Source organism: Dama dama, chromosome 6 (assembly GCF_033118175.1).
Source record: "Dama dama isolate Ldn47 chromosome 6, ASM3311817v1, whole genome shotgun sequence".
NCBI lineage: Eukaryota > Metazoa > Chordata > Mammalia > Artiodactyla > Cervidae > Dama > Dama dama.
The window spans coordinates 3,004,983-3,032,654 of record NC_083686.1 but is presented as its reverse complement, the minus strand read 5'-3'; the positions used below and the strand labels follow the sequence as shown (position 1 = coordinate 3,032,654).

The 27,672-nt window shown below is 56.4% G+C and overlaps 1 protein-coding gene across 2 annotated transcripts; it reads left to right on the top strand.

Annotated features, from left to right (window-relative positions):
* The first annotated feature begins 263 nt into the window (after positions 1-263).
* On the top strand, positions 264-26,061 carry TRMT44 (tRNA methyltransferase 44 homolog). Of its 2 annotated transcripts, XM_061145417.1 has the most exons (11): positions 264-949; positions 3,107-3,221; positions 5,936-6,155; positions 9,103-9,171; positions 10,316-10,423; positions 11,435-11,506; positions 15,320-15,426; positions 16,520-16,703; positions 18,737-19,151; positions 21,374-21,490; positions 25,434-26,061. In XM_061145417.1, exons 1-11 carry the CDS (start codon positions 295-297, stop codon positions 25,664-25,666), a joined length of 2,295 nt encoding a protein of 764 aa, XP_061001400.1. In that variant the 5' UTR covers positions 264-294; the 3' UTR covers positions 25,667-26,061. The 2 variants fall into 2 exon arrangements, with proteins under 2 accessions (XP_061001400.1, XP_061001401.1); XM_061145418.1 differs by lacking the exon at positions 21,374-21,490.
* The last annotated feature ends 1,611 nt before the right edge of the window (positions 26,062-27,672 follow it).

Here is a 27,672-nt window from a genome sequence, read left to right as displayed (position 1 = left end):
GCACTAATTCTTTGCCACTCAGCTTTCTTTATGGTCCGACTCTCACATCCCTACATGGCTACTGGGAAAACCACAGCTTTGACTAGGAGGACCTTTGAGCAAACGTTATACTCCTCAGCTCAGAACTCTCCACCGGAACCACGCGCCAAGGAACTCAAAACAAGAGAAGCGATAGGTCCACCATCTTCCCTTTCACTTCCGGTCCCAGCGCCCCGCCCCGTGACGCAAACGGGCCGCGCCAGGCCGCGAGCGTCATCGCCGCGCGCCGCTTGAGCCGGGGGCCCAGGGCTAGTCATGGCTGAGGTGGCCAGAGTCGTGGTGAGCGACCCGGGTTCGCGGATGCTCCCGGGCGGCTTCTGGGCGGCGGTAGCCGTGTGGGTGGAGAAGCCGCAGGTGGCCAACAAGCGGCTGTGTGGCGTCCGTCTGGAGGCCCGGCGGAGCGTCTCCTTGCCCAAGACCGGGCACACCCACCCCAGGCCCAATACAGGCCCAGAGCCGGAGAGTCTTGCGGAGGCTGGAGGATGTGGGCCCGACTCGGGGCCGGGACCCATCCGGCGTTCCTCCGACGGGGGCCCGGGCACTGGACCGAGCGCGGGCCCCGAGCAGGGCCGCCAGGAGGCCCAGGGCCGGCGTCAGCCAGAGGAGGAGCCCGGGGAAGCAGTCGCCGCCGCCGCCGCCACGCCTCAGCTCTCACGGACCCCTGGGCAACCCGGCAAGGCTGCAGCCGGGGAGGGCGACCTCCCCGCCGCCGACCTGGGTTCTCTGTGGGACGCCTTCGCTCGGAGCCTCGCCGGCGACAATCGAGAGGCGCTAGCCTTCCTCACCCGCCCCGGGGCAGGATCGCCTCCAGAGGGTCGGCTTGAGCTCGACTTGGTGCTCAGAACCGTCATCCCCAAAACGAACCCGCATTGCCCGCTTCGTGGTCCGAGGAGAGAAATGGTCGTGCAAGGTATAAAGAGTGTGTTTCTGATAGTGGCAGTTTGTCAAGAGATTCCCCACAGAGCCAGGCACCAGTTACAGTGGCAGGGACGGGTTTTAATTGGTGATACCCTTTCACGGCGCTGGAGTGGGAAATGGCAACCCCTTTTCCAGGATCCTTGCCTGGGAATCCCCGTGGACAGAGGAGCCTGGCGGGCTATACAGTCCTTGGGGGTCTCAAAGAGTCGGACACCGACTGAGCGATAACTACTCTGCTTTGTGCCAGAAGAGACTGGGTGTTTTACAGGGAGAGTGAAAGAAGAGACCGGGGCAGTGTTGTGAGGGAGGTGAAAGAGTAACAAAAAGCAAGAAAGCTGCGGTGATAGGTCATGCAGAGCCCATCCAGGGTTTGCTAACTGGTGCCTTCGGAAGTTAGGTCCTCCTCTCCGATAGAAGCTGGGGTCATAGCAACCCCATCTTCAGGTATGGGCTGGAACAGTCTGTTCTAATGTCAGCCTTGAGTTTTCCCAAGTGGGCACTTCAGGGGGGCCCAGAGTCCTGCTCGGGATGTGGTCTTGAGTTCTTGGGAACAGTGACAGTGTTTGTTCCAGTCTTCATGGGCCACGGCTGAACCCTAACAGAGACAGGGCCCAGAGGAGGTTGCCTAGAGTTTGGTCCAGGAGGGCGTCTTTGGCAGGGGATACAGTTAGGTTAAAAAGCGGGCAGTAAGTGCAAAGGGCTAAAGGCGCCTGGCCTGCCTGTTTCCTCCTGATGGCCTTGTTGTTCAGTGACCAAATTTTGTCTGACTCTTTACCACCCCATGGGCTGCGGCACGCCAGTCTCCTCTGTCCTCCACCATCTCCCGGAGCTTGCTCAAATTCACGATGCCTTCAGGAGGTTGTAGATTGTTTATGGAGGGGAAATGTAGAAATGTGGATCCTTAATACAGAGGATGGGGTTGTTGACCGGAGTGTGGTCTGGAAGACCTGGGGGAGAAGGTGAGGGAGGGCGGGACGATGAGTGGTCGGGAGGACTTCAGTAGGTAAAGGGGTGAGGAAAACGGCCTCCCAGCGCGTCAGAGCTGGCAGCTGTGCCGGATCCTTCTCGCGCCTGCAGCCTCGTTGACCTCTCCTGCTGCCGCATCTCTTCTGCCTCTAGCTGGACATACGGCTCAGCCTTTGGTGCACTCGTGGCTAGACTGGTGCCCCCCTCCCCGCCACCCCCACATCATCCAGGGTACCCTCTTTCTCTCCTAAGGCCCGTACAGTAACCCTGTCACATGTGTAGAGTCCCCCTTTGCTGTGTAACACCGTGAGGTCACAGGTTCTGGGTGTTAGGGTGTGGGCTGCTCTGGACGCGGCTCTGTGCGGAAGCAGTGATGCTGAGTCGCTGGTGGGTGCGTACCTCCACCCCCGCCCCCCAGTACTGCTGGCCTCTGTGCCTCTTCCCAGGGGTCCCCTCCTCCTGGAGGAGAGACCTGATCCTGATGGCTGAACTAGTCTAGGAGCCCTCGGCTTTCAACACCTCTTACAGTTCTGCTTTTGAACTGTGGTGTTGGAGAAGACTCTTGAGAGTCCCTTGGACAGCAAGGAGATCCAACCAGTCCATCCTAAAGGAAATTAGTCCTGGGTATTCATTGGAAGGACTGCTGTTGAAGCTGAAACTCCAATACTTGGGCCAACTGACGTGAAGAACTGACTCATTTGAAAAGACCCTGGTGCTCGGAAAAATTGAAGGTGGGAGGAGAAGGGGATGACAGAGGATGAGATGGTTGGATGGCATGACCAACACAATGGGCATGAGTTTGAGTAAACTCCGGGAGTTGGTGATGGACAGGGAGGTCTGGCGTGCTGCAGTCCATGGGGTCACAAAGAATCGGACACGACTGAGAGACTGAACTGAGCTCTCCCGGCCTGCGGGGATGAGCACATCCATGCTTACAAGGCCTTCAGACGTGGATGTTTGTGTGCGCACATGGGAGTTGCTCTCAGTGAAGAGCGGGGCGGGCTGGGTTTGGAGATACAGCCGTGACCAGGACAGTCACTGTGGTCAGTCAAGTGGGGAAAAGCCCTGGGGGTTGAAGGCACATTGATGGGGGTGGATTCAGTGCTGTGTGTTTAAGACCACTTCCAGTGAGCCTCTGAACTGAGCAGTTTTAATTGATCATCCCTATCTTCTGTCTCCCCAGATGTCCTCAATGGAGCTGTAACTTTTTTACCTTTGGAAGAGGATGATGAAGGGAATTTAAAGGTTAAAATGAGCAACGTGTATCAAATCCAGCTCAGTCACAGTGAAGGAGAATGGTAAGTACTGGATAACTGATTCCTCTTTCTTGATGATCTCTGGTTTCAAGCAGTGATTTCTTTGGGCAGCTGTAAGATCCTGGGTCCCCAAGGAGCTACAGGGACTCGCCCTCAGGCAGATCAGGTTTGTGGGCTGTGCTTTCTGGTCGATGTTTTAGCCTGATACATCCTAGTTCCTTTTGGCACATGGGTGGTCACAGCCTGGCTGGAGTCTTTGGCCCCTACTATCCATGTAGCCTTGCTGGTTCACAGCACCTGGTTCTAGTACTGAATTCAAATAAACACCATCCTTCTATTGTTTTGTAATTTCTTACACCTTGGTAACAGGGGTAGGCGGAAGCCTCCTTTTGTATTTCCTGCTGAGGCTCACGTGGTCTTAGACATAGTGAGTATTCAGTGATGTTTTATTCTAAATGCTGCAGTTTAATCTGTTCCCTTAAATCCACATGGTGTTTGGCCCTGTCCGGAAAGGGTGAAATTTGGTTTACTTCCATTTGGTACTTTTTAAATGGAAAAGTCAGAGGAGAGGGAGATCACGCGCTACTCTTCTGCTCTTTTCCTGGAGATCTGCATGGGTCTCTTTTTCCCTGACAGCCCTTGGGTTGTGTCTGTTTGACCGCCGTGAGCTGTGCGCGTGCTTTCACGGAGAGCCAGGGGCACAGTGGGAGAGCTTGGGTGGCAGCCTCATCGACGTGGGTCCTGCCAGCAGTGCGACCTTGGGAGTGTCGCCTCTGCCCCTCACTCTTCTCACCTCTGAAACAGGTTTAATCCTTTTGAGCCCCTGAGGAGGGGCCTGGGTCAGGCTTCCCAGGGCCCTGTCAGACACTGGGTGGGATGGCCAGGGTCTGCCCCGGCGGGGAGCCTCCCCCGAGGGCCCCTACCTGTCTGCTGGGGAGTGTGGGCAGACACGGGGGGAAAGCCGTGTGTGCCCCTGGGGGCTGCCCAGCGAGTGCTAATGCGGGAGCTTGGGGGTGAGCCCTGGAGCCTGCTGTCCGCCGGCCCTGGTGGGGAAGCCCAGCCCGGGGCCTGGCCACGGCAGGCGCTCCGCGTGGTTGACGTGGTGAAACCCGTCTCTGTCCTCCACCAGCTCTGAGCACTCGGCTGGCCACTCCACGTCTTGACCAGGTGATGTTTCCTGTTGTTGCCCCGCTGAGCACGGGTCACAGTGGGGCTGGAGCACGAGTCAGTGGACTTTTGGTGGCGCTCCTGGTCAGCGCCTCGTTTCAGCAGGATCTGTGGTCTCCCCACCATGTGGTCGCACTGGGTACCCGGAGTCAGCATGGCCCAGGGAGAAGGCAGGTGAATGCTCTAAGGCCAGTGCTACCACGCGCAGGGCTACAAGAGTCCCCTCGTTGACCAGGGCAGGGCTGCGCCCACTGTCCCAGCGTGGGCGGGGGGGGGGAGGGGGGACCCCGAGGCCTGAGCAGGTGAGGGGCAGTGCGGGGGCCCCGGCATCACCTGGGAGAGAGCATGGGGCCGAGGAGGAGCAGGGGAAGGGCCTGCATGAGTCCAGCAGGATCGCTGTCGAAGGGCAGGGAAGGAGAGGGGAGCAGCCAGTTCTTCCCGGAGCCCCGCCCCTCCCCTCCCCCTCCCCCTCCCCGCCTCTCCCTGCCTGTCGCCCACCTGGTGACGGGCACCTGGTTGCAACTCTCAGTGGAGACTCCTGTTTCTTCTGAGAGTGACCTGTGTCCTCTGACGTGCTGTGGCAAAAGCCTGACAGTACAGTTCACCAGACGGGGCCCCTCGGCAATTACAGCTCCCCCTGGGCGGGGCTACGTGACAGCACAGCTCTCCCCACCGGGGACTCCTTGCCGGCCCTCCCCTCCCGCCTGCCTACCCCGTGCCCCGCCCCACCCAGCTGCCTGTGCTGTGCTTCTTCTTAGGGGCCCCCGTTGAACGCCACCTCCTTTTCTGTAGCCCGACAAACTCGACACTTCCCTGCATCGCGCTGCCTGGCTTGCAGCCCTAGAGAGTATGTCATCCTGACCTGGGTCCTCGGGAGCGAGCACCTGCCGTGACCAGGTGCTTCGGGGGCTGGGTCACGCAGCGAGCTGGACAGACCGGGGCGGTAGCCGCCCTGCACTCCGCTGGCGGAGGATGCACAGTGGTCAGCATGGCCTGGGGGCCCAGCGACTGCCTGTGTGTCCTCAGTTTGGTGACTGAGCATCACCTCTCTGGCCAGGGAATACTTGGTGAACCAGCGCTGTGTATCTGGGATGCACATGTGAAATGTATAAAACCTGGAAAAGTTAAAGAAACTGTGGATACTCTAGAATCTGGCTGGTTAACGTGTGAGCGGGATGTGAAAAGTTAAAGAAACTGTGGATACTCTAGAATCTGGCTGGTTAACGTGTGAGCGGGATGTGAAAAGTTAAAGAAACTGTGGATACTCTAGAATCTGGCTGGTTAACGTGTGAGTGGGATGTGAGAGGAACCCTGCTGTTTGTCCCTCCTACTGGGCTTTGTTAAGATGTGTAAGTGCATGTTTAACAACATTTGCAAGGGAGGAGGAATTCTTTGTGCTCTTTAAATGTGTTTTTCTCTACAGGATGAAATTCTGTAACTAGTTGCAGATTGTTTTGTGTTTTGGTTACAGTATTTGGAAATCATAGATAGTTCCCTTAACTTCTGTCTTCTTTTGGTAAATAAATGTAGAGTTTAAAAATAAGACTTGAAACCAGCTCTGCTTATTCATATTTCTCTTATTTTCAAAGGTTCATATCTGTTTTAATTTTCTGTCCAGAACGATGGCATTCAGATGGCACTGTGTATCCCAAACCCACCTGGCTTGGAGAAGAGTTGCTGGCCAAGTTGGCCAGGTGGTGTGTGGAGAGCAGGCAGAGTGGGTTCAAAAGCACCCTGTCCCTCATCTCCATCATGAAGTACAGTAAGGCTTACCAGGCACTTAAAGAGAAGTACAAGGACATGGTCAAGGTAATTCTGGGGAAAGAGGTCTGGGACCCCCCCACCCCCTTTTAAAAGAGGTGATGTGCCAGACTACTCCAGCTAACATCGTTTTTCCTGTGTGCCTTTTAGTTTCATAGAGACACAGATATTAAGTCAAAATATACCCACCTGTGGCCCCCATTACAGCCGTACTTTGACATATTTAGGGTTGTAAACCATAAAAACATTGGCAATTATGTTATGGAAAAAGATTTTTTTTTTTGGCACGTTACTAATTTTCCGGGAGAACAAAAAGGAAGTATTTTTAGCTAAAAATAATTGAGTATTAAATTAATTACTAAATTGCCATAATTCTTGAGTATAACCAAAAAGTCATCTGGAGAAAACATATGAAAATTTAAAGTACAAAAGCATATACTTCCAAAAAAGAGATCAATTTTATAAAATGTCCTTAACTTTGTATCTAAAATGTGGGGAGCGGGGAGAGATAACAGTAAACATCTGTGTATTCACACCCAGCTTAAGAAAGAAAGCATTACAAGCATATCTCTGCACACTGTGCTTTGCAGATATTGTATTTTTCACAAATTGAAGATTCAAGATAGCCCCTTGTGAAGAAGGTCTGTTGGCATTGGTTTCTGAAAGCATTGGCTCAGTTCGTATGTCTGGATGTGTTTTTGGTAATTTGCCCAGTATTTCTAACTTGTTCACTAGGATATATTTGTCATGATGACCTGTGATCATGGTGACCTTTTGAAGTTAGTACTACAGTTCATTGAAGACTTAGATGAGGGTTGGCATTTTTTAGGAATAAAGTTTTTTTTTTTTTTTTTTTTGCTGCACCATGCCGCTTGTGGGATCTTAGTTCCCCAACTAGGGATTGAACCTGTGTCCTCAGCAGTGAAAGCATGGAGTCCCAACCACTGGACTGCCAACAAACCCCAACAGTAAAGTATTTTTTAATTAAAGTACCTCCTTTTTTTTTTTTTTTGCATAATGATTTTCTGTTCAGGTCAGTTGCTCGGTCGTGTCCAACTCTTTGCGACCCCATGAACCACAGCACACCAGGCCTCCTTGTCCATCACCAATTCCTGGAGTCCACCCAGACCCATGTCCATTGAGTCGGTGATACCATCCAACCATCTCATCCTCTGTCATCCCCTTCTCCTGACCTCAATCTTTCCCAGCATCAGGGTCTTTTCAAATGAGTCACCTCTTCACATCAGGTGGCCAAAGTATTGGAGTTTCAGCTTCAACATCAGTCCTTCCAGTGAACACCCAGGGCTGATTTCCTTTAGGATGGACTGGTTGGATCTCCTTGTAGCCCAAGGGACTCTCAAGAGTCTTCTCCAACACCACAGTTCAAAAGCATCAATTCTTCAGTGCTCAGCTTTCTTTATAGTCCAACTCTCACATCCATACATGACTACTGGAAAAACCATAGCTTTGACTAGATGGACCTTTGTTGACAAAGTAATGTCTCTGCTTTTTAATATGGTGTCTAGGTTGATCATAACTTTCCTTCCAAGGAGTAAGCGTTGTTTAATTTCATGGCTGCAATCACCATCTGCAGTGATTTTGGAGCCCCAAAAAATAAAGTCTGTCACTGTTTCCACTGTTTCCCCATTCATTTGCCAGGAGGTGATGGGACTGGATGCCATGATCTTAGTTTTCTGAATGTTGAGCTTTAAGCCAACTTTTTCACTCTCCTCTTTCATTTTCATCAAGAGGCTCATTAGTTCTTCTTCACTTTCTGCCATAAGGGTGGTGTCATCGTGTCTGCATATCTGAGGTTATTGATATTTCTCCCAGCAGTCTTGATTCCAGCTTGTGCTTCTTCCAGCCCACACACTCAATAAGCTACAGTATAGTTTAAAGGTAACTTTCATATGCACTTGGAAACCAAAAAGTCTGTTTGGCTCACCTTACTTCCCCTGGAGTAGGAAATGGCAACCCCCTCTAGCTCTCTGGCCTGGAGAGTTCCATGGACAGAGGCGCCTGGCGGGCTGCAGTCCGTGGGGTCGCAGCGTTGGGCACGACTGAGCACACACGCACAGAGCACCTTCCTGTAGCGTTCACGTTGCGGGGCGTCTGGAACTGAGGCGCCTGCGCTGATGGAGCTGGCCTCCCTTGTCGTCTTCCTGGCGTGTCTCCCTGCCTTCTCCGGAAGTAACCACGGTTTATCACCGCAGCGTTCTGTTTTGTTTTGTTTAATCTGCTGTTGCTGCGTAACAAAGCATCTCCAAGTCTCAGGCCTGAACAGCACCTGCTCATTCCTCGGGGACCACGCGCTGGTCCCGGGCTGGCTGGCTTCACTGTGCCCCACCTTCCTTCCCAGGTCCTGGCCTAGTGGTCCTTCTATCCTACTATTCAGAAGCTTCACGGAGGCACTCCTTTCTTCTTCCACCTTTTGAAATCGTCCTTGGTGAGACGGTTCATGTGAACTGCCTACCCTAGACTGGAAACAGAAATCTGAACTTGTAACATTGGCGGTTGGTTTTTTTCTCATCTGCAGGACACCTGTTGTGCACATTACTGGTATTAACAGTGAGGCCTCACACTTGCACAGCCAGCATTTTCTAGGTTCAAGGGACCTGATGGTCATCCTGCTTGGTCGTTAAGTCGTAATCTTTACAAATAGGGAGATGGGGATGAAACAGCTGAGTGACACTCCTGGTGAGTGAGAGCAAGACGCCAACAGACCACCGGTGGAGCACTGACCCCTGACCCCATGACCCCTGCCCCTTGGTTTCCTTGACACCCTGACCACTCGATTCCTTGTTCATCAGACTCAGTCTTGGGTCGGGGGAGGGGGGGCGTGCAGGTAGCGTAGCTGAGCCTTTTCCTCTAGGGTCCAGTGGCCTCATCTAAGTGTCTTTATTCTGAAATCTTACTTTGGACCCCATTGCTCTCCATGTGTCCCGTTACATGCAGGTACAGTGAAAATTTACAAATGTTCTCGATAATTTTGTAGGTGTGGCCTGAAGTCACTGACCCTGAGAAGTTTGTATATGAAGATGTGGCCATTGCTGCCTACCTGCTGGTAAGACAGTGTGTGCCCTGAGCTGCTGGAGGGTGGAAGGCTGCCTGCAGCAGCTCAAGGTTTCTATAGTTCTGTTTGTCAAGGCTGGGCTTCCCTGATAGCTCGGTTGGTAAAGAATCCACCTGCAATGCAGGAGACCCTGGTTCGATCCCTGGGTCGGGAAGATACCCTGGAGAAGGGAAAGACTACCCACTGCAGTATTCTGGCCTGGAGAATTCCATGGACTGTATAGTACATGGGGTCACAAAGAGTCAGACATGACTGAGTGACTTTCACTTGTCAGGGTTGGTTACACGTGTAATTTTTTTTTTTTTAAGTTTTGCATGGTGCTTTTGTGTGAATGTAGAACAAGTTTAGATAGTGAACCAACAGGAATTCGATTTTTTCCAAATTACTAGTCAACACTGAGACGCTGGCTGGTGCTAGGGAGCCCTTAGGGGCCCCCAAGGCCAGGTTGAGCACCTGCCTCCCGCCCTCACATTTGGTGATGCGGGTTCGGGGCCTTCCTGGCCAGTTCGCTGACTGCCTGGACTTGGGCACACCCTTTAGCTTTATAGTCTTGGTTTCTGTATCTGTGAAACGTCTAGAGGAGATAAGCTATGATTCCTTTCAACTGTAATTCTCTCAGTCTTAGAAGTAATCAAGCCTCTCAAAGTATACAAAACCTGAAGAACTTAGAGAAGGCTGGGAGGAACTAATAGTGATCTGTAGAACTCCTGCCCAGAGCCGAGCGTGTGAACGTGGGCTCTGGGTGGGAGAGGAGGAGGTCTGGAGCCCGCGCTGCCTCGGGTGTGAGCAGGGGGCCGTCCCCGCCTCCCTCTGCTCACCTGGGCATCGCCGGTGTGGAGGCCCCGGGCCCCAGAGACCGCCTCGGGTGTGAGCAGGGGGCCGCCCCCGCCTCCCTCTGCTCACCTGGGCATCGCCGGTGTGGAGGCCCCGGGCCCCAGAGACCGCCTCGGGTGTGAGCAGGGGGCCGCCCCCGCCTCCCTCTGCTCACCTGGGCATCACCGGTGTAGAGGCCCCAGGCCCCAGAGGCCTGCCCGCCTCTCCTGGGAGGGGACTGCAGCCCCACGTGGCATTGCGTCTGAATTACTCCTGGGCAGAGTGCATCACAGACTGACCTTGTTTTTCCTGTTGACTTTAGATCCTCTGGGAGGAAGAGAGAGCCGAACGGGGAGAGACTGCCCGGCAGTCCTTCGTGGACCTTGGCTGCGGGAATGGCCTCCTGGTCCACATCCTGAGCAACGAGGGGGTAAAGCGCGCTGGGGGAAGTTTCTAGACCTTTCTAGGGTGTCTTCACGTCCAGTACGAGGCCTCTCTCTAATGGTGCGACCTGGGTTCGGAGGCGGCCGGGCTGTTGGCGCATGGCTGGTGGTGACACCATCGAGCAGGCAGCCTGTCCCCAGGAAGGTGAGGCAGCCGCCTCGCTGGACGAGAAGAGGGTCCTTGGGGACAGACGGCCTGCGAATGACACCCTTTCAGCAGCCTGGGTGTTCCTGTTGGTACTTTGTTTGGAAGACCCACCATTTCAGGGCGTGGGGAGGGGAAAGGGACGAGGGAAGCTCTGCTCTCTAGGAGCTTGGAGTCTAGCTCGGAGGACTGGCCGGCGCCCACATGCTGAGCACGAGTGTGAGGCTGTGACGCTCAGATCTGCCACCGTTTTCTTGGCTGTGGAGCGGAGGCCGTGAGAGCCGGGAGCGGTTCCGGGCACGCGGGTAGCAGTGCCCCCGCCCCCCAGGGCCGCACCATCCTGCCTTGTGGACAAGCGCATGTCCTCCTCTGCTGGGCTTTGGGATGAGGTTGTTGGGCTGCCTTCTGAGGTGCTTGATAGAGTGTGCAGGCCCTGGAACAGCTTGTCTGCGGATGTTAGCACGTTGCACAGTGACTGGGAGCCGGGGGTGGGGCCCGGGGAGAGCTGCGGGTGGTCGGGGTGCGCTGGGTGCTCAGAACCCTGGAGCAGGGCTTGTCTGGGCTGGACGAGAAGGCGGGCCCGCAGCTGAGCTTGGCTGAGCACAGAGGCAGCTCCCTTTAAGGGAGGTGTCCCCCGGGGCCTTGTGTGAGCCTGGCAATGTCTCCAGGCCTCGCCTCACGAAGGCGCCGCAGCCCACGTTGTGTGTGGGCCCTGGGCCGAGAGTGTCTGTTCTCAGACACCCAGGGTCGCTGCGCTTCTCAGGCAGTGGTCCCTGTGGCGTCTGCTTCATTCTCGCTCATTTATGATGACACAGCCACGTTAACCTTTGGTTCCTGAAATTCATCATTTCAGCATCCAGGCCGAGGCATAGACGTGCGAAGAAGAAAAATCTGGGACATGTACGGACCCCAGACCCGCCTGGAGGTACTGACTCTGTCCCTTCCCTGACCTCAGCAGGGTTTCCCCAGTGCAATTGTTTCCAGGAGAAAGTCTGTGGGAGGTGGCCAGTCAGAGGTGCCAGTGACCGCAGTAGTCCAGACTCAGCTCCCTGCTCTGAGGCTTGAACCGAGGACGCCCCCTTAGATTTTCCCCGCCTCCGGTTATACTGAAGGGAGGACGCTGACCTCCGGAGCGGAGGTGCTGTCTTGACCCCAGGTCTGCACCCCAGGGGTGCTCTGGGGGCATCCCCTCTGGAGCCTGCCGCAGGCTGCAGTTGAAACATTCCTTTGGCAGTGGGTGCCCTCCCTGCAGGGACCGGGTCAGGGCTGGGGGCAGGGTGGGCAGGAGAGGCCTCCAGCCAGGGACAAGTTGGCAACAAGTCCAAGGAAGGGGAGCACGGGGCGCGGGCAGGGCTGGGCTGTGGGCGTGTGGACGTCTCATGGAGACGGCACGGTGGCTTCCGGCTCCCTGGCGGCTGGATCTCAGTTGGGCCACAGGGCTGCCGTCAGCCCCGCTGAGGTCTGGAGCAGCTCCATGCTGTCAGAGAAGGAGGGGTCTTGGGGGCACGCAGGTGGGCAGCTCCCCCACAGCACCCACCAGGCAGGTCTGGGCTGCAGCACTTCCCAGCCTTGGCCTCTCACCCAGACCTCCAGGTCAGCAGGGGAGCGCGTGGCCCTGGGGCTCCGTCCTTGGCTCTGGAGTGCCATGGGGGCTTCTGCTGCCAGCCGCCCACATCGCCTGCAGACCCTTGTCCCTGAGCTGGTAAGATGCATGGGTGTGGCTCGGACACCGCCTCTCATCTGCACAAGGGCAGGACGCTGACGGACAAGTAGGAGAACCATTTACTCTTCAGGGTGGAGGACGTTGGGAACCTGCAGAAGTGGAGAGGAGCTTGTAGTGAATCCCAGAAACTCAGGGGCCAGCTCAGCATTGTTCTTCTGTCTCATCCCCTCCCCCAGAACCCCAGCACTAGCCTCACTGTGTTTGAAACAAATCTCTAATATATTGTTTCACCTGTGAATAGAAAAAAAAATTTTCAAGGCTATATTTTCTCTTTGCCTTTCTTTTAAAGTTGAGAGTAGTGTTGCCAAAAATTAAAAAGGTTGGAGGCAGGGACGTTCATTGCAGATGCCCGACACCTCTTTACTTGCTCAGGTTTTCATTATGTATTTACACTCTGCTTTATGCTATGAGAGTTTGCACTTGCTTGTATAGTCAAACAGGGCTTCCCTGATGGCTGAGTGGGTAAAGAATCTCCCTGCTCTGCAAGAGACACAGGTTCAACCCCAAGGTCAGGAAGATCCCCTGGAGGAGGGTATGGCAACCCACTCTAGGGTTCTTGCCTGGAGAATCTCATGGACAGAGGAGCCTGGCGGGCTACAGTCCATGGGGTCGCAAAGAATGAGACATGACTTAGCAACAGGGATGTGTTCATACATTACAACACATGAGAACATCTAAAAAGCCTCAGGTTTGAAGAACTCTGGTAAACTAGGGGATGGACTCCTGCTAGGGGTGGCTCTGCAGATACATACGTGGACCATGTGTTCTTACATAGGTAATAAAGTTGGGCTCTGAATTGCGATACGAGGCTGATGATCAAAGCTAAGGGAGTAACATGGTTGATTTCACAATCCCGTGTGTCCCAGGTGAAGAAGCAAGATGACTTCTTCAGGTGAAAAGTTCAGACAGCAGTTGAGTAGGCTCTCTGTTCAAGTTCTGGCTCTATGGAAGCTGGCTGGCATGCTGTGCCCCTTGCAGGACAGGTAGAAGATTCTACTTCTTTCTTGACTTTGGGGGCGTTTTTTTTTTGAAGTTGAAGTATGTGAAAGTGTTAGTTGCTCAGTCATGTCTTGACTATTTGCAACCCGTGGAGTGTAGCCCCCCAGGCTCCTCTGTCCATGGAATTCTCCAGGCAAGAATACTGGAGCGGGTAGCCACGCCCTTCTCCAGGGATCTTCCCGACCCAGGGACCGGACCTGGGTCTCCTGCATCACAGGCAGATTCTTTACCGTCTGAGGCACCAGGGAAGTGGTAATGCTGGATTAGTTTTTTTGTACAGCAAAGGGATTCAGTTATTCATATGTATATTTTCCGTAGCCTTTTCCGTTATGGTTTATTATAGGATATTGAGCGTAGGTGCTATGCGGCAGGACCTTGTTGTCCATCTGTGGTATGCATGGTGGTCTGTACACGCTGATCCCAGGCTCATAACGTCCCCCTCCCCCCCCCCCCCCCCTTTGGTAGCCATGGGTTTGTTTTCTGTGTCAGTGAGTCTGTCTCAGTTCTGGAAATAAGTTCATTTACGTTGTATTTTAGGTACTACACGTAAGTGATCCTGCCTAATGTTTGTTCTTATCTGACTTGTTTCACTGAATGTGATAGTTTCTAGTTTCATGCGTGTTGCTGTAAATGGCATTATCTCAGTCTCTTTAATAGCTAACACCTCGTTGTGTGTGTGTACACAGTGCTCAGCGCTTGTCTGTCCCCTAGTAAGCGAGTGACCCCCGTGAACAGGTGCGGTCTGAACATTCAGAGGCCAGGTCTGTGATGCAGCTCCTTTCTCTCCGATGCCTCATTTGATTGTAAGCAAGAGATGGTTAAGGGAGAAACACGTGCTTTTGATAACAACACTGTGATGATCACAAAATATCTTAATTTTGGTCGTAAAACTCTGTATCAAAAGAATTACTGCAGTTTGCTGTATTCAAATTTTCAATTAAAGCTTTTTTCTGAAACAGGTGGGGCTTTGCTTGCTTGCCTTGGGGGCTGCTTTCTTCAGTTTTAAAATTAGGAGGATTATGAGTGGCTGTATAGACTCTCTTGTCTCTCTAGTTCTTACTGACAGATTAACTATTGAGACTGTTGACTTTAGTAAATAATGAAGGCCTGCTAATTAACTAGCAGAAGGGATAGGTGTTCACTGAAAGTTCTTCAATCATAAAAACAAGCTGTTCCCAGCTTCACCACAGAAATCGTCACAGCAGTGAGCATGCCTGCTCCATGAGTAAAAGCTTGCCGTCCGAGTGTTCACACGAGATCTCATCTCAGTAGCAAAGGCCGGTGCACACCGTGTCTGTAAATTCTTCCTGCGCTTTCTCTTTCCCTCGATGCGCTTCAGACTGTGGGCTGACGGACTGTGGAGGCTGTGTAAATGCACCGGGTTACGGTCAGGTCAGCCTCAGACCGCCCTGCTCCCCACCCACTCTTCAGGCCATTCCTCGCTCCCAGGTGTGCACGCCTGCTGAGCCGCCCCAGGCGCGTCCGGCTCTTGCAGCCCTGTGGGCTGTAGCTCTCCAGACTGCTCTGTCCTTGGGATTCTGCAGGCGAGGATGCTGGAGCGGGGTGCCATTTCCTCCTCCAGGGGCTCTTTCCAACCCAGAGATCAAACCTGCGTATCGTCCATCTCTTGCATTGGCAGGCAGGTTCGGGAAGCCTTGCCTGCTCCCATATTCTGCCAAAAGTAAAGCGGTTCACACGTCCCCCATCTCCTTCACGTAAAAAGGGTGTTTTTAATTATGAGAGGCTGATGAGCTCTCAGAAGGGTGTTGTTAGCTCCTCAGGTGATGATGCTCGAAGTTGCCATTTCCCACGCCCTCAGGCGGGCCTGGGCTGGGCACACGTGTTCCTCACTCCTGGCCCAGCTTCTTACCTTCTGCAGGTGAAGACCCACAGCCCCGGGGGGCTGAGACCTGCCCCGGGCAGCCGTGGTTCTGCAGGGGGCTGTGCTCTTTGTCTCCTCCCGTGCTCTGCTTTTATGGACTAGACGTTCAGTCTTGTTCTGCGTCTTTCTTTTAGGAAAGTGCGATCACACCAAATGATAAGACCCTTTTCCCTGACGTCGACTGGCTAATCGGTAATCATTCCGATGAGCTGACGCCGTGGATACCAGTCATTGCGGCCAGGTGAGTCGCTGGACGCGTTGGCACCGTGGTGGCTGGGGATGTTCTGCTGCCTCAGTCTCGCTGTCCAGACCCATAGCTCCTGGCTGCTCATGGCCGTGGAGCACTTAAACGTGGCTGGTTCACCTTGTTGAGATGGTGGCATATTGGCTATGTTGAATTAAATTTAAAAATATAAAGTAAAATAAGTGGTTCACACGTTCACATTGTATTTTTGTTGTGATTCGTTCTATTGTGTTTGCATCCAGTGTTGAAATGTGTTTTTCCTGGGACGTTTTCTCATAGCAGGAGGGATTGCCTGTCAGTATAAAGACGCTCTGTTGGTTCAGTTCATTTACAGTGTTAGTTTCAGGTATACAACATAGTGATTAAAAATTTTCATTGTTGTACTCTGTAGTTAGCATAAAATATATGATATAAAATATATAAAGATAAAATATTTTATATAATAAAATATCATAAAATGCTGTGCCGCACAGCGTCTCCTGTATGTTGTTTAACTTGTACACAGTCTTCTGTATCTCTTTTCTCCCCCACCCCTACCCTGCTTTCCACCCACCAACCCCTGCTCTCTCCCTAGTGGTGACCACTACTTCATTCTATATATCTGTGAGTCTGCTTTTTTTGTTGTTACTTTCATTCTTTTTTTTTTGATTCAGCATACAGGTGATAGCACACAGTATTTGTCTTTCTCTGTCCGACTTTATTTCACGAAGCACAATACGGACTTTTTAAGAATAACATAGGTCAAGCAGCAACCCGTAATCTTGTGGTGCCTACCTCTGAGATTTCGTATCCACAGCTGCAGTCTCCAAGTGCATCAGGAAGTTTTAGGTTCAGCTGATGAGCACAAGTGCAATAGAAAAAATATTTTTTGTAAGAGTAATTACATTCATATTTTTTTGAAAAGGTACTATGCTACATTGTGTCTAGAATTTAAGCTGGGGAAGGCTGTAGTTCATTTTTTTTACGTGAAAAACATGGTTACCCAGTAGCACGTCATTTGCGTTTTGCCCCATACACCTTGCCGTGCGGCTTTCCGTGGCTTTTTCCTCACTGAGCCTCTTCAGGACTTTCGCTTTTTGTGTCTCTGAAGGTCTTCCTATGACTGCCGCTTCTTTGTCCTGCCCTGTTGCTTCTTTGACTTCGTCGGGAAGTTCCAGCGGATGCAGAGCAGCAAGACGCAGTACCGCGGGTACCTGGACTTCATCACAGAGGTGGGCTCGGCCTGTGGCTTCCACGTGGAGGAGGACTGCCTTCGGATCCCTTCCACCAAGCGGGTGTGTGCTGGTCACCGGGGCCGTCCTTGTCACAGAACCGTAGACGATTCGGTGATGCCCGTCACCCCAGAGGTGTCGTTCTGACCCAGCGGCCCCCAGCGCCGGCGGTTTCTGGGGCCCACTCCGTGCCTGCGGTCCCTCCCGCACAGGCGTTCAGGACCCCCGTCTCCAGGCCGGTGGCCCCTGCAGGAGCCCTCACCTGGCCCCCGTCTCTTCCCCAGAGGTGGCGACTGGCCCTCGGGTGCCTCCCAAAGTTGGCATCAACTTGGCTTTGGTTTCTGGCCTTGGTGCTGCCGGAGGCTGAATGCTTTAAGTTCTGACTTAAGTTCAGTTCAGTTGCTCAGTCGTGTCCGACTCTGTGACACTATGGACTTAGACTCCCAAGTAATGGGCTAAAATTGCTTCCGAACTTCAGAATGATTTCAGATTTTCTCTTTAAAAGCCTCATTAATTCAGATTTACTTGAAAGGAATTTGTCCAGGGAGAAATTGACCCTTGCACTGCCTGTCACCCTGCCAGACAGTTGGGGCTGACCTGCTCACCACTCAGGGGGCTTGAACCTCTGGGAGTCAGGGCAAGTGTTGACATCGGTTTTATGTTAACCTCTGGTCACTTTCTTCCTTGAGACTCTAGGCTGTTGGTGCTTTTAGAAAAGCACACACACAAAAGCCAGTCATCCAGATCCCAGCTTCACGGCCTGACAGCAGTGAAAGGGTGGAGACGGAGCTTAACTCTGGGCTCCGGCGCTTGGTGCCGGTGCACTCAGGCCCAGTGCAGGCACTGCCCAGCAGGACGAGCGGCTGCCCCGGGGGTGCTGGGCCCCTCAGTCAGCTTCAGGCACACCTGTGCTGTCTCGGCTCAGAATCCTTTTGGAAACGTCCTCTAGGACTCACCTGAGAGCCTGCATGTCGTCCTCTCAAATGCCCTTTCTTGGCAAGTCACAGCCTTCTGAGGTGGGAGTTGAATTTGGCTAGAGTTTGGGCTTTCCAGGTGGCGCCAGAGGTAAGAGAGCCCTCCTGGCAACGCAGGAGACATGAGAGACCCAGGTTCGATCCCTGGGTCGGAAAGATCCCCTGGAGAAGGCAGTGGCCACCCAGTCCAGCGTTCTTGCCTGGAGAATCCCATGGGTAGGGCCTGGAGGGCTGCAGTCCATGGGGTCGCAGAAGACTCGGACATGACTGAAGCGACATGGCACGCATGCATGCAGAGTTTGGGTCGTGTGTGTCCGGAGATCCTACAGTTTTGGTGTTTGCCTTTGCTGTTACTGCCAGCTGGAGACCACAGGCCCCCACGCAACCTCTCCAAGCCTGTTTCCACATAGATTGTGTGGTTCGGGGTTGGATGCAAGCAGGGGTGTCCACACGCAACAGCGGTTAATCAAGGACTGACCGCATGTCTGGCGCGCTCACTCCACGCACACAGAGGTCGTCACCTGCCCAGGGCGGCACAGTTAGCGGGTGACGCGGCTGCAGAGCAGTGAGGGGGCTCCGACGTGACTGGAGGCTCTTCCATCAGGGTCAGGCCTGCGGAGGACGTCCAGAGACGCTGTCCCCGCAGCGGCATCTGCAGACCGGGCCTCTTGCTCCAGGGCAGCCTGCGTCTGGACGCGCCGGCAGGGACGTGCAGCGTGAACGGGCCATCCACGCGGTGCCTGGTGCTCTGCTGGGGGCACACATGCTCCCCGCGCCCCCGGGCGAGGCTGCCTCTCACGAACTCTGGGGGTTCCCGTCAGGGTCTGTGTGTGGGGCGAGGGGCAAAGTGTTTAAGATGGGGCGTGACTGGTCGGCTCAGTAAAGGCGACCTTGGCCTGTATGTATTTGTTAGGCTCCGTGGGAGTCTGAGTGGTGAGGTTTTCTGTGGGCTTTTGCTTTTAGTTTATTTGAGGTCACTCATGCTGGTATTCGTCTGTAAAATAAGGATCCCTGTCAAGATAGGTCCCTGAGACTTGAGGAGTTTGTTCTCCAGGACGAGAGGATTCCGTGGGGAAGCACCGCTGGGACCTGTTACAGCACTGCTCTGCCCTCCACCTGCAGGTCTGTCTCATCGGGAAGTCCAGGACATACCCGCCCACCAGAGAGGCTTCCGTGGACGAGGAGAGGACCCGCTACATTAACAGTAGGCGGGGCCGCCCCGGGAGCCCCTGCAGTGGGGGTCCTGCCCCCCCGCCCCCCGGGGCTGCTCCCGGCAGTGCCCCTGGCCTTGAGGGACCCGGAGCCCTGGACGCCCAGCCCGGGCACGCCGCGGAGGCTGGTGCCGATCAGCAAGGGCTCAGAGCCCCGGCGGAAGGACTCTGGCTGTCTGGATTTCACCCCAGGGAAAAAGCCGAGCGCCTGAGGAACTGTGCTGCCCTTCCTCAAGAGTTTGTTGACCGAGTGGTTTTGCAAGTGGCTCACTTGCTTTTGGGAAGAAGTCCTGCAGGTGGGAGTGCGCAGGCCTGGAATCGAGGAGGTAACCACCAGCCCAGGCTTCCCGCTGGGTGCAAGGCAGGAGCTTCTTAACTTGTTCTCTTCTGCAGACCAAGTTTGAAACTGTGCGTACGTGGCTTAGTCGCTCAGTTGTGTCTGGCTGTAGCCCGCCAGGCTCCTCTGCCCAGGGCCTTCTCCAGGCGAGGATACCGGAGTGGGCTGCCAGGCCCTCCTCCAGAAGATCTTCCTGACCCAGGGGTTGAGCCCCCGTGTCCTGCGGCTCCTGCATTGCAGGCAGATTCTTTATCATTTATCATCTGAGTCACCTTGAAACTGTGTGGTCAGTTTTAATTAAGTGTATTTTAAGGAAACAGGGAAGCTTCTTACAAGCTCATTAGAAAACCCTCTTCCTTGTAGTTCCTATTAACACACAGAACTTCGTGCCTCAGAGGAGGAAGCTGAGGTCACAGGGAAGTTTCAGGGTCCAGAGGTCCTCATTTTTCTGTCTACCGAAATGATCCAAACAGAAAGCCAGGTTGCTGGCTGCCGGAGAAGTGCCCCGGCCCCAGGAATATTCGGGAAGATTTGGGAGATGTTTTGCTCTGATAATTGACTTGTCTCTGAAATCCCAAAACGCAAAAGTCAGTCGTGATGAAAGGGAGACGTTTGTATCTGATTGCTCTCATAGGGGGAGTAGCAGGCTGGAATCTGTGACTCTCGAAAGGGCCAGGGGACTCCCCTGCTGGCTCAGTCAGTGAAGAATCTGCCTGCAGCGCGGGAGACCCGGGTTCGGTCGCAAGGGGTCGGGCACGACTGAGCAACTGGCACTCACTTCCTTACTTGGAGAGCGAGGGGTCAGGTTATCAGGGGTGTGCAGACGGGCTGAGGGAAGGCGCCTGTCGCCCCTGGAGAGCTCTGTGAGGCTGCTGGGGAGACCGAGGCCCCGCCATCAGTCGGGGGTGCTGCCCACCAGCCCCGCGGTTGGGCCAGACCAGCGGTGGTGAACAGCGGGTCTCCCCCGACCCCCGGCATGGAGGAGTTGCACTGAGTTTCTTCCTTCATCCCCACACCCCTCCCACCCCCTGTGTCCGTGCGTCGTGGTAGCACCATCGAGCCTGTCCTATCCAGGGATCCCCGACCCTGTGGCCGTCTGGCTGGGAGAGCCTCTTGGGGGGCCCAGTTCAGGTGGCTGATGGTCATGTAACTACAGACGAGGCCCAGGGGCTCTGAGGAGTTCGGGGGTCAGCACCCGCTTCCTGAGGGCACCCTGCGGAGGTGGGCCAGGCTAGAGAGGGAGGAAGCGGGGGGTGGGCTCCATGTGAGGCCTCGAAGGGCCCAGAGGCTCTAGGCCTGCAGGCCATGCTGAAAGTAAGGCTTTTGGCCCTTAGTTCCCAGGATGGCCCGTTGCTCTGGGGGGCCCTTTTATATGATTGCGCCCAGGAGGTGCTGGCCTCTGCCTGGGTGGGATGCCCTGTGAGTGAGCGAGGACGGGGTCTCTTCCTGGGCTCAGGCAGGGGTATGGGGTGGTGGTGGCTCCAAGGATGGGGTCTCAGGCCTGCCCGCACGCTGGAGATGGCAGCAAGCCAAGCGGCCACCCTTCCCACATGGGTCTCTGAGGGTTGGCCCACCCTGAGACGCTCTGGCTGCCTGGCCAGCAGCAAGAAGTCTGCCTGGTGTCGGTGGGGGCACCCGTAGCCCCGCAGCTGCAGGCTCCCCGCCTCAGTCACGGGAGCTGGCCACCCGGGCCCAGGACCCCCGTGTGTGAGCCCTGTGTGACCAGTGAGTAGGTCTGTCCCCTGGGCTCGTTGACCCAGGGCCCGGTGTCTGCCGTCTGCAGCCTGGCCGAGGGGACACGGGGTGGAAGGGGGTGGGCCTGCCCTGAGGTGGGGTCGGGACACGCACCCGGAAGGGCCAGCCAGAGGCGGTGTGCGGGGCCGCGTGTGTGAGCCTGCGTCGGGGAGCCCCTGAGGGGCAGCCCCGGGGGCAGCAAGGGCCTTCTGGGCCCGGGTTTAATTTCCCCCGACCCTCTCAGCGGGGCCTGGGGGGCGCTGGCGGATGGACCTGCCCTCTGCACCCTGAGCGGCAGCGGGTGCTGGAGCCGCGCTCCACGGCGGGCCGACTGGCCGTGCCCGGGGGCCGGGCGGTCCTGCTGGGTCAGACTCGGGGCACACAGGCTGGCAGGGGGAGTCCCGACAGCTCTGCCCGCGGAGGAGCCGTGGGCTCAGTCACGGCTTTCGCGTTTGGGGGCAACCCCGTCTCCCACAGGGAGCCTGTCCTTGGCGGAGGTGGCCGGGGAGCTGGACCGGGAGACACTGAGGAGGCTGAAGCGGGAGTGCGGCGGCCTGCAGACGCTGCTGAGGAGCAGCCCGCAGGTGTTCCAAGGTGAGGCGCGCCGTGCGCCCCGGCGCCAGCCCTGGGGGGAGCTGGGGCACCTGCTTTGCTTTGGCCTCTGGCTGCCTCTAGACTGGAAGCACCCCGAGCTCCCAGCCAGGCCTGGGAGGGCCCCCCACCCACTCTGCCCGAGTCCCCAGCCCTGCACTGCCGCCCGGGTTCCAGGCGAGCAGGGGACGGGGGCCTGGGCCCGCATGCTCCTCCACGCCGCCTGCAGGCTCTGCAGGGTGGGGAGCTGGCCCCGCCCTCCCTGCGGTCTGCTGGGGGGAGCGTCACAGATGTGTACACGGGCACCGGGGTTCAGAGGAGGCCTGTTCCCCTTCAGCCACAGGACAGAGATTCTGCAGACCCCTCAGCCAGGGGTTCTGTGGTTAGTTGTGTGTGCTTTCTTTCTTTCTGGAAGTATTTTAAAGCATATCCCAGCTGGCATACTCTCCACCCCTAAATGCTTCGTGTGTGGCTTTAAAGACAGTGGGCGGCCCCTTGCATCACCCTGTGTTGTGGGTGACGTCCCCACCCAGGGAGGCCTGTCAGGGAGGCTTCAGCTCGGGACACGGCGTCTGAGCCGGTCGTGGTGACCGGGACAAGGAGGAGCACCTCGGGCAGAGGGAGCACCGTGTGGGAAGGGGCAGTGGGTGGGCATGGGTGGGGCTGGCGGGCTGCAGCCCCCGGGGCCTCTGCCCCCTCAGCCCCGGGCCCGCAGGTCCCGGGTGGGGACACAGGCAGCTGTCCGAGCCGCAGGTAGGGCGAGTGCCCTCCCAGCCCGCCTTTGTCGCCCTCCCACGGGGGGGGGGTCGCATGGGGTTGGGGTGGATGGGCAGGGGGACTCGCAGGGCTGGAGCACGACCTCCGGCCCCTCCCACAGCCTGTAAGCCCCCCCAGGAGGAGCGCGCGGGTGTTGACGCCCGTGGTGCCTCTCAGTGACCTGGCTGGCCTTCTGGGGCTGTTTTCATCTCCACTTAGACTAAGCGCTCCTGCTGCGACGGGGGCCCTGTGGTGGAGCTGTAGCTCAGGGGGCTTGTGGAGGGCAGCCCAGTGGTGAGTGGAGACTCGAGGGGCATCCCTGCTGGCCGGGCTCCACTGCACGGAGCTTCGGCAGCTGAGAACTCACCGTGCCGGGCGCTGCTCTGCCCTCTGCTCTTCCCAGCGCGTTTTTGGTTTGATTTCATGAAATAGTGTCCTTTGTCCCCCATCATAAATACTCGTGTGCGTGATTGCTTTCTGTGTGGTTGGCACTGAGGGGCATGTTCATTTATTTTTGGAAACACTTCTGAGTCAGAGGCCTGGAGACTGAGCCCCAGTAAACACGCTGCTCCTGATCACGCAAAAAATATGCCCTGAGCTCAGGCTTTTCTCGGTAGGAGATTTTTTTTTTTTAAACTAACATGGCTGGTTTTCCAGTCACAATTAACACGAGTGAGGGGGTGAAGACAGTCTTGGATCCTTCAGTTCCGCCTACTCTGAGCCTCTCGCGGGCCGGGCTGGAGTCCTTGCCCAGCCTTGAGGATGTGGACCCAGCTGGGGAGACCAGGCCTCAGCCCAGGGTGTCTGACGAGTGGGGGGGCTGGTCACCCGGGCGAGACGGACCCCAGAACCGGTGCTGCTGTGCGCACCCCAGCACCCAGTAAATTTACCTCCACAGAGAGTTTCTGGGGCTTCCCTGACAGCTCAGCTGGTAAAGAATCTGCCTGCCATGTGGGAGACCCCAGTTGGACTCCTGGGTCGGGAAGATCCGCTGGAGAAGGGATAGGCTGCCCACTGCAGTGTTCTTGGGCTTCCATCACAGCTCAGTCGGTAAAGATTATCTGCCTGCAATGCGGGAGACCCCGGTTTGATTACTGGGTCCAGAAGATCTGCTGAAGAAGGAAACAGCAACCCACTCCAATATTCTTGCCTGGAGAATCCCATGGACAGAGGAGCCTGGTAGGCTACAGTCCATGGGATCACAAAGAGTCGGACACGACTGAGGGACTAAAGCACCGCAGAGTTTCTGGGAGACTCTTGTGCTGCTTCCTCAGGACACTTTGGTTCAGGCAACGTCTGTGGTCAGAAACAGTGGAGGGGTGGAGTGGTGGGTTTGTGAGTCCGCAGGGCTCGGGATGGGGGCAGAGTGCGTTGGCAGGGTGCGTTTCCTGCCTGTGACGCGCTGAAAATCAGGGCCGTGTTTCCACCCGGGGAGAGGCTGCTGGGGGGCGCACACGCGGGGAACAGGCCCGCCCAGGCGGGGGGCGGGGAAGGCACAGAGGCAGCCGTGTCCTGGGTGCAGAGGGGCCACCGGCCATCCCGGCCCCGGGGCGCCCTGGCCTCTGCCATCTCCAGGGCCGCCCCTCGTCCTGAGTGCCCACTCCCCCAGCCTTACGAGTCCTGGCTGGGCCCCTTCTCCTGACCCTGCAGGGACTGCTCCAGAAACATGGCCAGTGGAGGGCCTGCCTCGAGCTGGCCGGCCCTAAGGGGCAGGGACCAGCCACCGTCTGGACGGCGGGGGTCTCTCCCCAGCTCTGGTCCCAGCAAACCCCTCACTGTCTTCCCCCAGATTTCTCTGGAGCCTGTTCAGGGAGTGGGGGGGACCCTGTCTTTCGGATGCACACTGCTGGAGTTTGGGGGTGTTTCGCACCCCATCCAGGCAGTGAGGGGCACCCCCCCGTCTTTCGGATGCACACTGCTGGGGTTTGGGAGTGTTTTGCACCCCATCCAGGCAGTGAGGGGCACCCCCCCCCCGTCTCTCAGATGCACACTGCTGGGGTTTGGGGGTGCCCTGGGCACCCTGCTCCTGCCGGACCGTGTCATTCCCGGCTGTGCCAGGAGGTGCTGCTGTGGGCACACCGTGAAGGCTGTGGTTTCCTGCCTGGCTCTCAGGCTGGGGAGCCAAGCTCTCCGTCTGCCTCCCGAGAGCGGGGCCCCCCTGGCCCTTTGGAGGTGCTTGTCTGCCATGCCGGAGGCTGAATCCCCTCGTTGTGTCCTCCACACCCAGAGGCGCCTCTGTGCTTCCTTCCTCTGGCTTCGAGGGACAGTTTTAGTAAATCATCAATCTCCAGAGATAGGCAGTCCCATCATCGCCATAACACGAGGCAATCTGCAGGGGAAATTCAAGCTTTCATTTCCACTTTGAAGTTTTCCTTAGAGGTCAGGGAGCCAGATTTATTCAATGAGTGTCCTTTATTCTCCCAGAGCGGTTGCATCTCCACGTGGTTTTAGCGCTTCCAGGGGAAACCACCAGGGCTTGGCTGCTTCACTTCATTTCCATGGGGATGTTGATTTCGCGGGGCAGCTTCAGCCAGTCAGGGCACCAGCTCAGGAGCCCGCTAGGCAGGCGGTCAGCTGACAGGCGCACCCCTCCCCGGGGTCCTCCAGCCACCCAGCTCTGCGGTCACCCTGCCACCCAGCGCCCGTCACCGCATCGCAGCCTGCTGCCCCCGGGGCTGCCGGGAGCCCCCAGTTCCTCTGGTTGTAAGCCCCACCCCTGGTCTTCACCTGCTGGAAAGGACCCTGCCCCGTCTCACTCTGCCTCCTGATTGTGATGAGGCCGCGGGTCCTGAGGGGCCAGCACCGCGTGGCAGATGTCCCGACGTCCTGCCTGCATCAGGACCACACTCGTGGTCACCCCGTCCCTCAAGCCGGTGCCATTGCTGGTCACCCAGCTGGTCAGCCCTCATGGTCACGCTGGCCTTGTCAGCACCAGGGCCTCAGGCTCATTCTTCTCACCCCTCTCCATGGTGTCCGGCAGCTCCTCCTGACCACCCCCAGCCCCACGCCTCCACCCTGCCCTCGCTCCCCCTCACCCCTGCCTCCGGCCCCGCTTTAGGGGAGACTGCAGGCCTCGGGCGGTAAGGGGCTCGATCTCCCTCCCCCTGCCACGCCTCCTGGGATGCCTGCGTCCACCCCATCCCCCTGGGGCCTGCAGCTAACTTGGCGCGTTTCTTTGTTCCAACCGCAGTTCTGAACGGGCGCGTGCGCATCCGCGACTGGAGGGAGGAGAGGCCGCGGAAGCAGGAGGAACCAGAGGCGAAGCGGGGGCTGTCCCCCGACACCTTCAAAACCCGCATCTGCTGGTTCTTCGCTCATCACCCCGACGGCTGCGTCCTGCCGGCGGACTGCTGCCCGTTCGCCCACGGGCCGGGGGAGCTGCGGCCGGCCCCCCGCACCAGGAAGAAAAAGCCGGCTCTGTGAGCGGCTCCACCCTGCGAGGGGCAGGCTCCCAACTCCCCTGAGTCCTGGCCGTGGTCGAGGTCGTGGGCCCCTTCTTCCGGGGCGCGTTCTCACGGGGCGCGACCACGCCCTGCCGACGCTGGGATCCTCCCGGCCCTCCGCCCTGAGTGCTGGGTTCGCTCTTACGCGCTCTCTGCGTCTTTACAGCAGACAGAGCCACGGCCTCAGGTGCGGGAAGGATTTCAGCTGGGCCTTCTCGGCTCCTCAAGCCCCCAGTACTAGCTGCTCTGGGGTCGGCCTCCTCCTGCTCTAGGTCTCCCCACAGATACTGTTGACTTTTGATTCCAGGGGAAAAAAAATTCCTGATGATGTACTTCTGTTGTAAAGTGTGTTTACAGTTTTACACAAAAAGGTCATGTCGGTAACACTGTTGTGCCCCCTGATTTTCATGGACCATGTCCATCGGCCTTTCCCTGTGGAGGGTTCCTCATGCAGGACTCTGGGTTCATTCACAAGGGATGAGAAAGAACCCACTGCTTTCTGCTCTGGGCAGCCTAAGGGGGTGCTGCTGAGAGGTGTGAGGGCCCGCTATCAGGAATCCCCTGATCAACTAGAAGCCCCCCCGCCACTGCCATGGGGTCAAGCACAGGCCAGCCAGCAGGTGCCTGGCCAGGCTCCAGGAATGGGCAGAGCTGGCTTGCTGGGGGCAAGGGCAGCTGGGAGGAGCCCAGGTCCTCGGGGTCTCTGAGCCCCGTTCCGCCTCTGAGCTGTTGTTCCCAGAGATGAGGGGTATCCATCCTCAAGGCCGCAGAGCTGAAGTTCCTGCCGCTGCCGCCTGGCGCATCCGGGCAGCTTTACCCGGGTGAGGGCTGCTGGGCGTTTGCCCCGGGTGCGGGGCCTTTCTGCTGCTTACCCTGCACCTGGGCATCGTTGGCCAGATGTACCGTCCACCAGAGAGGCAGTGGGCACAGGCTCGGTGCACAAAGGCCGCCAACTCAGTGCTGAGAAAGCAAGACCGGCCCAAGCTGACCTTCGTCTGAGTGTGGGCCCCCTCTCTTAGCTCTCTGCCTCGGGCAGGCTCGGGAGCCTCAGTTTCCCTGTCTGTGAGGTGGGAATGTGAACGCCAGCCTTGTGAAGGTGGAGGCATGCGTGGTCCACGCAGCACAGGCCCAGCCTCCGGCCACCGGAGACCCAGTACTCCCCTCCTGGTGGAGGTACGCCTGCTGTTCAGTCGTGTCCACCTCTGCAAGCCCATGGGCTGCAGCACACCAGGCCCCCCTGCCCCTCACCGTCTCCCGGAGCTTGCCCAAGTTTATGTTCATTGCATCGGTGATGCTGTCCAGCCGTCTCATCCTCTGACCCCCTCTTCTCCTCCTGCCCTCGATCTTTCCCAGCATCAGGGACTTCTCCAGTGAGTCATCTGTTCACATCAGATGACCAAAATATCAGGGCTTCAGCATCAGTCCTTCCAGGGCGTATTCAGGGTTGATCTACCTTAAGATTGGCTGGATTGATCTTGCTGTCCAGGGGACTTTCAGGAGTCTTCTCCTGCACTGCAGTTCGAAGGCATGAGTTCTTTGGCCTTCTGCCTTCTTTATGCTCCAGTTTTCACAACCGTACATGACCACTGGGAAGACCATAGCCTTGACTATACAGACCTTTATTGGCAGAGTAATGTCTCTGCTTTTCAACACACTGTCTAGGTTTGTCATAGCGTTCCTGCCAAGAAGCAGTCGTCTTCTGATTTCATGGCTGCAGTCACCATCCACAGTGATTTTAGAGCCCAAGAAGAGGAAATCTGTCACTACTTCCACAGTTTCCCCTTCTATTTGCCATGTGGTAAGGGGGCTAGATGCCATGATCTTAGTTTATTTTTTTTAATATTTAGTCTTAAGCTGGCTCTTTCACTGTCCTTCACCCTCATCAAGTGGCGCTTTAGTTCCCCTTCACTTTCTTCCATTCGAGTAGTATCACCCACATATCTGAGGTTGTTGATGTTTCTCCGACCTATCTTGGTCTCCCCCACT

Coding starts and splice junctions, on each gene's coding strand:
- TRMT44 (XM_061145417.1), top strand. CDS start 295: ATGGCTGAGGTGGCCAGAGTCGTGGTGAGCGACCCGGGTTCGCGGATG. Junction 6,156..9,102: donor AGTACAAGGACATGGTCAAG/GTAATTCTGGGG, acceptor ATAATTTTGTAG/GTGTGGCCTGAAGTCACTGA. Junction 19,152..21,373: donor GCAGGCCTGGAATCGAGGAG/GTAACCACCAGC, acceptor CGTCTCCCACAG/GGAGCCTGTCCTTGGCGGAG.